The 12203-nt window shown below is 38.5% G+C and overlaps 1 protein-coding gene across 5 annotated transcripts in view; it reads right to left on the minus strand.

The window, feature by feature from the left end:
* Positions 1 to 12203, minus strand: part of ARHGAP20 (Rho GTPase activating protein 20) — a 128570-nt gene that overhangs the window by 14056 nt on the left and 102311 nt on the right. For all 5 annotated transcript variants that reach the window (XM_032356729.1, XM_032356725.1, XM_032356726.1 and 2 more), the window contains one exon: positions 594 to 772. In XM_032356729.1, coding sequence (XP_032212620.1) covers positions 594 to 772 — 179 coding nt within the window. The remainder of the gene's footprint in view (positions 1 to 593; positions 773 to 12203) is intronic.

Raw genomic sequence — 12203 nt, forward strand, 5'->3', positions numbered from 1 at the left:
GTCAAGTCCCGCACGTCCCATACATCCAGCACAGTGCTTGTGGGATGCGGGGCACTCAATGAATGCCGCTGAACAGTGATCATTCCATATATCAAGGACATAGTACAGACTCAGTGGTTTCATCTGAACCACTCTATTTATAAAAGGGAACTGAATGCCAGAGGATGTACATGTGTATGCACCTGAAATACATCTAAGACATGTCAGATTTTAAAAAATTATAAGAATGAGTGGTTTCTGCTGCTAGAATGATTAAAGGAGGCTTACAGAACAACACAGGGTTCTGGAAAGGCCATGAGAGAAACATGGGGGATAACGGGACTCCAGAGTGGACTCTGCCTACAGAGCCAAACTCTGATTTATCTGAGCAGGTTTACATGGCTCCTTCCTGAAACCAGCAGCCTCCATGATCTCTCCCCTTTATGTCTCTCTTAGGATTCTACAATAGCTTAATCAGATTTTTTTTCCTTAGAAGTAACAATAAAATTCTCAGCCAAAGCCAAAGCTGTGTCTATAGTTTTCCCATTTAAGAAGAGATTTCCCTCCCAGGGTTCTCCATTCCCATTAGTGTCACAGGCCCTAACGAGACTCACCAGGACAGGTTTGGGCAGATTGTCATTTTCACAAATACTTGGCAGAGAGACTCCGAAGAGCTGCCCTGGCACAGGCGATGTTGGTGACACCGGTAAGTTATCCAGGTGAGTGCTGGACCCACGCCAGAAGGCCCAGTTTATGATAGACCTTCTCCTTTTAAATGTCTTCTGACCTGAGTCTTAGGAAGAAGTGAGATTATTAGGAAAACTATTTTAACTCACTTAGTCTTATTTTGACAGTTTCCAACTTATAAGATGTTGTTCATTTCTATGGTTCAATGAGAAAAATGCTTATAGATATCCTTTGTTACTGACAATTTAATCTAAGAAATTACATGGTAATATTTTATAAATTAAGGAAAAATCAAATATTTGGATTATTCTCTATCCCATTTTTGGAACATCATTTGTCTGTTTACTTGAGTTTTGTCACTGAATTTTCAAAGGCAAAGAAAAGCCTCTCTTTACTATAACAAGTTAAGGCAAAAGGTGTTTCATACTAACACACATATCTTATTTTAAAATGAGACGAGGCATACAAAGAAGTTGAAGATTAAATCAGACCACAATTAAATGGTGAGAAACAGAAGGAAAGAGGCAGGAAAAAGAGGAGGGAGAAAGAGAAGGGGAAAAAGAAGAGGAAAAGGAAGAGGAATGAAAAACACCAAGAGTTATCTTTTATTAGGATGTTCTCTAGAAATAAATTAATGCTTTATTACTTTATGTCCCTCTCTATTGCTGAAAACAAAGACAGGAAGCTAATGTTCTACATTTCCACCCCTCATCCTTCTTTTGACTGCAAAGACTTTTTTAAAGGTATCTTTTTGGTTCTGGACTTTAAAAAGCATGTTTAAGGTAGCATAGATGTGTGCAAACATGAGTGAGACTTGTTCTTGCCATCATGAACCTTAACAGGGGAAATAGGTCTGGTGATGGTGGGGAGAGAAGCAAGGGAAGGGCAAAGTACCCAAGACATTCAGAAGCATGGTAAAGCGCATCTACCTATTAAGAGGGAGGGAACGATCCTGGAGGAACATGCATTTGATCTGGATTCTGAATGAATAAAATTTCAACAGAGCAACTGACATGGTGTCTTGCACCTTGTAAATACTCAGTAAATCATTCTCCAGTAGTAACTGAATTGAGGAGAGATTTAGATGGAAAGGGACAGCATGAACAAAATAGGCAGAAGAAAGGTCGACAGTGAATCATGATTTTGTGAGGTCATAGTGCTAAACAGTTTTGATGTCATCTGTATCTAATTTTAACTTGAAAGTTGATGGATTTGCACAGGATTTGATACATAAAAAGACAGCTCTCTAAAGTTCTTTTGGGCCTGTTCATGCCATCCTCCAACCCCCAGCACATACACACAGATAAGAAATTAAACTCGAAATGAAATTTAAGAATACAATAGCCTACTTAAAGGCACCAAAAAGTGGCTGGAAGAAGGTGGGTACTGGAGGTAAAAGTCTGATACTTGCAACAGGGAATGGCACAGCACAGGGGAAGTTTCCCCTTCTTACAGCTTTTAGTGTGAGGACAGGCTCCAGGGTGGTAGGGTCACTACAACCTCGGCAAGTTTGCACTCTCGCTGGCTTGAAAATCTGCAGAATGGAGATGGAGGTAACCACAGCAGCTGGAAAGTGTGTGTGTGTGCATGTGTGTGCACGCATGAGCATGCGCATGTGTGTGTGTAATCCCAGAAAGGAGAAAAAAAATGCATATGGGAGCCCCAGATATTGTGTATGAATTTTGCCTGAATCTCTGGCTGGACCACCAAGCACATGTGTGAGGCAGATTCAAAACGCCCCGTGATTAAGACTAACGGAACTGAGATCGGAGGTGGTATGACATTCAGGAGGTGCCCACACAGGATCAAATGCTATTTTCTCCATTGACAATGTGTGGGACTTAGTCATCCAACTCTGTCGCGTGGCACTGACGGCTCATCAAGCTACCACAGGTGACGTTCAGCTGGTCAATAGTCCTAACAATGGGACACTGAAGGAGATGATCTTTTCAGGGTGGAAATGGTCATCAATGTCAAATGTCAATTTTATATATATAAAATTCTATAAAGAATTTTAAAGAAGTGTTTTACACTGTTTGGTTCCAATGTCCCTTAGCATTTTATTTCAGCATAAACATCTTAAACCAAACACCACAAACACCAAGTTGTGGGGAGACAATCAAATAAATAACATCTTGTCTTCCACCTCTGGCTTCCTCTGAATACAGTGAGTGCCTCGCCAGTGTACGTACATCCAGGTATAAAGCTCTGGGATCAGAAGCTCAGTTGGACTCCTGGTTCAGACACTTATGTGGGCAAGTTACTTCACCTGTTCTGCCAGCCTTAAAGTAGGAGTATGACCTATACCTCAAAGCCTTATTAAGAGGATTAAAAAGGATAATGTATGTTAAAGTATTGCTTTGCAAGGCTGTGGGTCCCTGCAGTCTTCCCTAAAGCTGCGAAGACACCCAAAGGAATACCAGACTGCTTAACCAGAGTGCTTCCTGCACTGACATTCCCAATCTTTGCCATTTTAAAAGACAGAGAAGGAAACGAAACCCATTCTTAAACCCAGAAGGGAGGTTCCTGTGTTTACCAATGTCAATCTGCAAATGTTCGTTTAATATGTGTGCTGAGCAGTTGTACTCAGTCTAGGTTCCTTGCATTTAACCTGGTTTCACTATTTCTAAAACTATCAGATTTATTTGACTTTTTAGCTTTCACATACTTCTTAGGAAAAATGCCTCATCATAAAGTTATATGCCCGCTATCCTATGAGTGTTGACAGAGGAGCAAGTAGAAATCGAGGCCTGCACTTCATCAGAAACACTTTCAGCTGCAGCCATGCCTTTTGTTATGCACAACACTCACGTTTAGAGTTCAAGTTCACTCTGGGACTGAGAGAAAAAAAATTTCATTAAAGTTATTTTCTTACAGAGCTTTCAATGTATAGCTCTTACTTTCTAAATGTCAAAGGCTGATGAGAGAATATGCTATTACTATAAAAAAAAAGGGAGATGCAATTGTAGGGGAAATTAAATTTATATAAATCTAGCTTTACTAAATAATCCTGGCAAGATTCCAGTTAGTGTTTCTTCATGCTTAAATTAGGGATTTGAATGTTAAAAAGTTACCATTCTTAAAAGTTTGTGTTTATAAATTATCTTAGAAAAATAGTTTAAAAACCTTAATTAGAAATTCTAGCATGATGTAACTTGGCATCAGGGAAATACAAATCAAAACCACAATGAGATACCACCTCACATCAGTCAGAATGGCTAAAATCAACAAGACAGGAAACAACTAACATTGGTGAGGATGTGGAGAAAAGGGAACCCTCCTACGCTGTTGGTGGGAATGCAAGCTGGTGCAGCCACTCTGGAAAACAGTATGGAGGTTCCTCAAAAAGTTAAAAATAGAGCTATCCTACAATTGAAATGTAGTGATCTGAAGGGGCACCTGCACCTCAGACTATGGAAAGAGCCCAGATGTCCATTGACAGATGAATGGATAAAGATTATAAAAAGATTATAAAATCCACCCTGACATGTGATCCACAATTAGGAAGAAATTCAAAACCTGGAGTTTCTCCCTGAGGAGTGATGAGTTTGTAGCCCACATTAAACACCCCAACTTGTAAGACTGGCTGGCACCTGAGAGATGAGTCCCTAAACATATGGTTTTGATGACCACCGGGGTCATCAGCCATGAGACCCAGAAGGTTGTGCCAAACTGGAATCGTTCTTGAAAGGCCCATATGCAGACTCTCGGACCCCACAGCCCAGTATAGAAGCAGCTCTTTGAAAAGCACCCAGACTTTATGTGAAAGAGACTCATTTCCTAATTTTAAACCATTGGTCTGAGGGGTAGAGATCCACTGGGATACTCTCTGGGAATGAAAGCTTCCTGGTCTCTGTTTGTCTTGCTAAAGCTAACAGGTATGTATATTATATACATATATTTTATAATTTTATATACACACACACACACACACACACACACACATTCCCAGCCAGCAGGTGTCATCTTTATGCTCCAGCTGGTGGGCACCATCTTCTACACTCTCCCTATGCCTAACTAAAGCTGGCAGGTACCATATTTTTTTCTTTTTAAATTTTTCTTTTTATTTCCCTTTACCTTTTTCTTTTTTCTTTCTTTCTTATTTTTCCTTTTCCTTTTCTTCCATCTTTATGGGCAAGTGCCATCTGTGCACTCCCCCTCTGCCTTGCTCCAACCAGTGGATACTATCTGTTCTCCTTCTGCTTGCTCAAGGTCTAGTATCTCCCAGAGATACCCACTTCTGGTGAACAGTCTTTGTGGCTGTCATGCTGGGGATGCCCAGTAATTGCGTGGTACTAAAGGCCAAGGGGGACCTGCAATTCTGGGTGACATGAAATTATAATAGGCAGAGACAGTTCTTGGCAAACTACCACACCCTGGGTACTGCAGGCAGCAAATTGAAACATACCCCCATGATTTCTGTGAAAGAGACCCACTTGCCAGTCCTGGAAATTCAGCTTTAGGGGCTGGCTTCAGATTTGGCATACATCTAGAGGCTATGAAGTTATTCTCAAGGACCACAGGATAGGAGACACCATCTCTGCTCTTCCCCTCTGCTTCCCTGCAGGTCACCACTATCTCCCTGAAAGAAGCTTATACATGCATCTGGAGCCCTGATTTTTGCTACTGCTGCCCAGGGGACACCTTCAGATGGCCTAGCTCTAGGGACCAGCAGGGTGTATGCCTGTGGTCCCACAGCACTGTATATATTTGCATTCTTTAAAAGCTGCTGCCTGGGGATCTGGTTTCCAATCAGTTTAAATCTGGGTGCTGAATGAGATCCTTCTTTTTGGAACACTGACTGGTCTTGGCATACCCTCGATTACTGGGAGACATTAACAATAACAATGAAATAAGCTTCTTGGACAATCACAAAGGTTTGAGAGACAACCAACAACCAGGGCAGGGGTGAATGTTAAGGTTCATCTCCTACACAAGGTCAGCCCTTCAAAACTGGGACAGGTAACTGTTTCATTTAATGTACAGAAAATTGTACGGAGAATTAAGCAAAATGAAGAAACATAGCAATATATTAAAAACAAAAGAAAAAACTTCAAAAAAAAACCTTAATGAAGTAGAGATAAGTAATGATAAAGAGTTTGGGGTGCCTGGGTGACTCAGTGGGTTAAGCCTCTGCCTTCTGCTCAGGTGATGATCTTGGGGTCCTGGGATCGAGCCCCGCATCAGGCACTCTGCTTGGCAGGGAGCCTGCTTCCTCCTCTCTCTCTGCCTGCCTCTCTGCCTACTTGTAATCGCTGTCTGTCAAATAAATAAATAAAATCTTAAAAAAAAAGTAATGATAAAGAGTTCAAAGTAATGGTCATTAAGATGCTCACTGAAATCAGGAAAACAATGGATAAATACAGAACTTCAAAAAAGAGACAGAAAATACAGGAAAGTTCTAAGCAGAAATCACAGAGCTGGAGAGTATAGAAAGTCAACCAAAAAAACCACACACACACACACACACACACACACACACACACACAAACACAAACACCACACACAGTAGAAGAGTTCAAAAGCAGAATAGAGGAAGTAGAAGAAAGGATCAGTGAACCTGAAAACCAGGTGGAGGAACTTACCTGATCTGAGCAGCAAAAAGAAACAGGAACAAAAAAAGAGTAAAGACAGTTAAAGGGGATTATGGGGCAATATCAAGATGACCAAAATTTGCATTTTAGGATTCCCAAAAGGAGAAAGAGAGAAAAAGGCAGAAAACTTTTGTGAAGAAATAATGGCTAAAAACTTCCCTAAGCTGTGGAAAGAAAGAGATATCCAAATCCAGGAATCCCAGAGAGTTCTACATAAGATGAATCCAAACAATCCCATACAAAGACATATTATAATTAAAATGCAAAATGCTCTAAGTTAAAGACAAGGGGGGTGGAATCTTAAAAACATCAAGAGAAAAACCACTTGCTACATAAAGGGAACCGCCTTAAAACTATTCGATTTTTTAAGCAGAGATTCTGTAGCCTAGAAGTAGCATAATATGCTGAAAGAAAAAAAGTTTCTAAGGAAGAAGAAGAATACACTACATAGCAAAGTTATCATTCAGAATTAAAGAAGAGATAAAGAGTTTTCCAGAAAAGCAAGAGCTAAAGGAGTTGATCACTACTAAGCCAGCCTTACAAGAAATGTTAAAGGAACTTCTTCAAGCTGGAAAGAAAGGGTGCTAATTAGTGATAACTAATTAGTAACATAGAAAAATATAACTCTCAGTAGTAATGGAAAACAATAAGATAGTGAATTAATCACTTATAAAGCTAAAATGAAGGTTAAAAGACAAAAGTAGTAAGAATGACCAACTGCAATAATTACTTAAGGGTTACACATGATAAAAAGATGTAAAATGTCACAACAAAAACATAAAACACAGCAGAGGTAGAGTAAAAATGTAGAGCTTCAGAAAGTATCCAAACTTATATCAACTTAAACTAGAATGTTATAAATTTGTTCTATGTAAGCCTCATGATAACCACCCAACAAAAATCCAGAGTAGGTACACAAAAGATAAATGAGAAAGGAATCGAAGTATCCCACTAAAGAAAATCATCAAACCACAAAGGAAGAGAGCCTGAAAAGAAGAAAAAAACAGAGGAACTAAAAAACAGCCAGAAAAAAATAACAAAATGCCAAGAAGCACATAGATCAATTATTACTTTAAATGCAAATGGACTAAAAGTTCCAATTAGAGTAGAAAACATAGAGTGGCTGAATGGATTAAAAAAAAATTAACGAGTCATCCATTTGTGACATCTAAGAAACTCACTTCAGACTTAAGGACAAACACAGATGAAAATGAAGGGATAGAAAAAGATATTCCATGCAAATGGAAACCAAACGAGAGCTGAAGAAGCTATACTTATAACACGTTGGACAAAACAGATTATAAAACAAAGTCTGTAATAAGTGACAAAGAAGGGTATCATGTAATGATAAAGAGGTCAATCCACTAAAGGATATAACACTTGTAAATATTTATACACCCAAAACAGGAGCATATAAATATATAAAGAAAATATTAACAGACCTAAAGGAATGAAGTAGATGGCAATATACTAACAGTAAGGAACTTTGATACCCCACTTAAATCAATGGACAGATCATCCAGATCAAAAATCAATAAGGAAATACTGGCCTTAAATAACATGGTAGACTAGAGGGGCTTAACATATACAGAGCACTCCATCCAAACAGAACAGCATAAGCACATTCTTCTCAAGTGCAAATGGAAAAATTCTCTAGGAGAGATCTTATATTAGGCCACAAAAGTGGTCTTAACAAATTTAAAAGGGTGAAGTCATACCAAGAATGTTTTCTGACCATGATGGACTGAAACTAGAAATTAATTACAAAAAGAAAACTGGAAAATTCATAAACATGTGGAGATTAAACAACCAGTGAAAAATAGGACAAAAAATTTTAAAATAAAAATAAAAAATACCTTGAGACAAATAAAAATGCAAATACAACATACCAAAACTTACAGGACATAGCAGAAGCAGGTCTAAGATGCAAGTTCATAGAAATAAATGCCTACCCAAGAAATAGGACAAATCTAAAGTAAACCACCTAACTTTACACTTCAAGGAACTAGAAAAAGAATAAACAAAGTCCAAAGTTAGTAGAAGGAAGGAAATAACAAAGATCAGAGGAGCAGTAAAGGAAACAGAGACTAAAGTGACTAGAGAAAAATCAATGAAACCAAGAGCTGCTTCTTTGAAAAGATAAAAAAAAATTGGCAAATCTTAAGCTAGCTCACCAAGAAAAAGAGAAGGCTCAAATAAATAAAATCAGAAAGGAAAGAGGAGACATTACAGCTGATACTATAGAAATACAGAATATAATAAGAGATTTCCAGAAACAATTATACACCAACAAACTGGACAACCTAGAAGAAATGGATAACTTCCTAAAAACATATAACCTTACAAACCTGAAAAATAGAAGAAATAGAAAATCTAAACAGACCAATTACTAGTAAGGAGATTGAATCTGTAATTAATATCCTCCCTACAAACAAAAGTCCAGGACCAAATGGCTTAACTGGGAAATTCTACCAAAAATGTAAAGAGGAATTAATACAAATCTTTCTCTATCTCCAAAAGATAGGAGGAAGGAACACAATCAAATTCATTTTAAAAGGCCAACACTGGGCTCCTGGGTGGCTCAGTTGGTTAAACGACTGGCTTAGACTCAGGTCATGATCCTGGAGTTCCAGGATCGGGCTCCCTGCTTCGGGCTCCCTGCTTAATGAGTCTGCTTCTCCTTCTGACCCTACCCCCTCTTGTACTTTGTCTCACTATCTCTCTCTTTCAAATAAATTAAAAAAATAATAAAAATAAAAGGCCAGCACTACCCGGATATCAAAACTAGACAAAGACACAAGAAAGAAAATTACAGGCCAATATTCCTAATGAACAGAGATGCAAAAATATCATAAATATATTAGCAAACCAAATTTAACAATATATCAGAAGGATCACACACACGTTCAATTTCTTCCAGGGATCCAAGGATGGTTCATCATTGGCTAATCAATCAATGTGATACACCACATTCCCAAAATGAAGGATAAAAATCATATGATCATTTCAATAGACACAGAAAAAGCATTTGATAAAATTCCACATCTGAAGGAAGCAAACTATGCTCCATGGGCCAAATCTGGCCTGCCACCTCTCTTTGGATAGTCTGGAAAGTTTATGTTTTTTAAAGGTTGAAAAGAATCAAAAGAAGAATATTCTGACACATGAAAATTACATGAAATTCAAATTTGACCACTACCTATAACAGTCCTGCTGGAACACAACTGCGTTCATTCACGTATGCAGTCCTGTCTGTGGCTGCTTCCACTTCATGCTCTGTGGCAGAGCTGAGCGGTCCTGACGACGACCAGCAGTGGTGCTCTCACTGCTTTGCACTGCTGTCCAATACAGCAAACTACAGCGACACATTTATATCTGGATAGAGTTCTGAGTGCCTTGTATATCCTGATACTGTAAAATATTAATGTTTTATTACCTGTCATGTCTAGTGTTGAGCTTTTAAGGACAGAGCAGTGTGGATGACTTTGTTGTTGTAATAAATGACAGAGCATTGTGTTAATCATGCAATAATATGACAACTGTGCTACAAGAATACAATATATGCTGACATCATCATACTAAGAACTCATCACAATAGTCCCAACTCAGAAGAAAGTACTGATTATAAGAATTCAGGGTATTTAAAATGGAACATTCAGCACTATGGAATTTCTCCCCCTCCCCCAAAAGAACAACAACAACAAAAAACCCCCAAAACAAACAAATAAAAATGAGGTTCTAATAAAAGTCAGTTTCTGAGTGGCTAATTACTAGTAATGCAAGGAAAGCCATTTACCAATTAGGAGTTGCTTATTTTGTGCGCTTGCAATAGATGAAGAGATGTGTACAGAAAAACTAGACTTAAGACTATTAGCCTTCTGGGGCGCCTGGGGGGCTCAGTCAGTTGAGCATCTGATCCTGGTTTTGACTCCGGTTTTGTGGGACTGAGCCCCACATCTGGCTCCACACTCAGCAGGAAGTCTGCTTGAAGATTCTGACCCTCTATCCCTCCCCCAACTTGTGCATGTGCACACACTCTCTAATAAAGAAATAAATATTAAAAAAAAAGACTATTAGCCTTATGGTGAGAACTGTTGCTTGAATAGTCGAGGACATTCCCAGTAATATCAATAGGAATCTAAAAAAACCAAGATACTATTTCAAACCACTATCCTTGGTTCTTGATGAGTTGGCAGATGTTACCAATACATTCTACTCAGTTGTTTATTCAAGAAGTCAGTGCTTTGTTTGAAGTGACTGAGGTATTAGTCTTGACTAGTCTGCATGGAACAACTATAGGTGAGAATAATTTTAAAAAATTGGAGAAACTGTAATACTTCAGTATAGCCTGAGGTGGAATCTGCTATGGTAGTCAAAGTGTGTGGAGCAGAAAAGGATGTAATTTAACAAATGTACAATGTCTGTGAAAATGTAGTGTTTAATGCTTATTCATCAGTGGTACCGTGCAGGAAGTATTTGCATCTATCAGGTGTTACTGGATCAGTAGTGTCCAGGTAAACTTCATTCACTCTCTTGGACTTACTCGCTGCCAATTCTGTAAATTTCTTTCAGAAACAGAAGCTGAAGAGCCTGACCTGTGCTATCACATGGCAGCTCAGTGGCTAAAGAGGAGGTAAAGTTTTATAGTGATCTTTGAACTCAGGGCTGAGATTGAAATTTTTATGAATGAGAAGAACTTTCTTTGTGGTGAATGGCTTTGGAAATTAGTTTTTACTGCAAATTTGAGGATGTTTCTTAATGAATTCAACTTAAATTACAAGGCAAAAAATGCTTACATAAAAAAACTTTTGAAAGGTACATTTTGAAACAACTGACATTTAATCACAAGAAACGTTGAACTATTTTTACACTTCTCATGCTGTCAAAAGTAAAAGCAGCAAGATTTCCATTCTTACACAAATTTGTAGCAGTTATTTTCTGATTTCAAACTATAGTTCCAATGGTATTTTACCACTAAGGTGGCCACAGACCTGCAACCCCACTCCCATTACCCGCATGATACATTTCCTATTTCCTATACAGTCTCACTTTCAGACTGAGGTTAGATTAAAGCTCAAACTGGGGTTAGGGTAAATAATAGTCCTCTTATGTTCAATATCATTTTTATCATTCTAGAGTCTTTATTATGGAGTACATAAAAGAGATGGCTATATTCACAGAGAATTCAGATTAGATTAGTAGACCAAGGAGAGATGTCTATGGAAATCATCTTAATTTTCCCAGACTTATCCATACTAAGATCCACACACGGCATCACAGTGTCCGGACACCCGATATGGACAGGCTCCTGCTTACAGTGTGACCACTGAGGAGAACACGCAGTGCAATGTATCACAGCACAAAGAAGACATTAAAACACCTGCAGCATGGCTCAGCGCCTTGGACGTGGCAGTGAGCACAAGGTTAAAGGGGAAGGAAGAGGGAAAAAAGAAGAAACAGACGGTACTACTACTCGCTGCTGACTCCAAGTCAGTCATGTCTACTGATCATTTATAAAATTATCTTCTGTATATTTTTTCCTGTTTTGTCGAAGATTATTTGCCCATAGAGTTGAGGATCCATATCTGGGCTCTCTACTCTGTTCCACTGGTCTATGTGTCTGTTTTTATGTCAGTACCATGCTGTCTTGGTGATCACAGCTTTGTAGTAAAGCTTGAAATCAGGTAATGTGATGCCCCCTGTTTTATTTTTGTTTTCCAACATGTCCTTAGCGATTCGGGGTCTCTTCTGATTCCATACAAATTTTTGGATTATTTGCTCCAGCTCTTTGAAGAATATTGGTGGAATTTTGATCGGAATGGCATTAAAAGTATAGATTGCTCTAGGCAGTATAGACATTTTAACAATGTTTATTCTTCCGATCCAAGAGCATGGAATGGTCTTCCATCTTTTTGTGTCTTCTTCATTTCTTTCATGAGTGTT

The sequence above is a fragment of the Mustela erminea genome, chromosome 9, assembly GCF_009829155.1.
Source record: "Mustela erminea isolate mMusErm1 chromosome 9, mMusErm1.Pri, whole genome shotgun sequence".
NCBI classification, from domain to species: domain Eukaryota; kingdom Metazoa; phylum Chordata; class Mammalia; order Carnivora; family Mustelidae; genus Mustela; species Mustela erminea.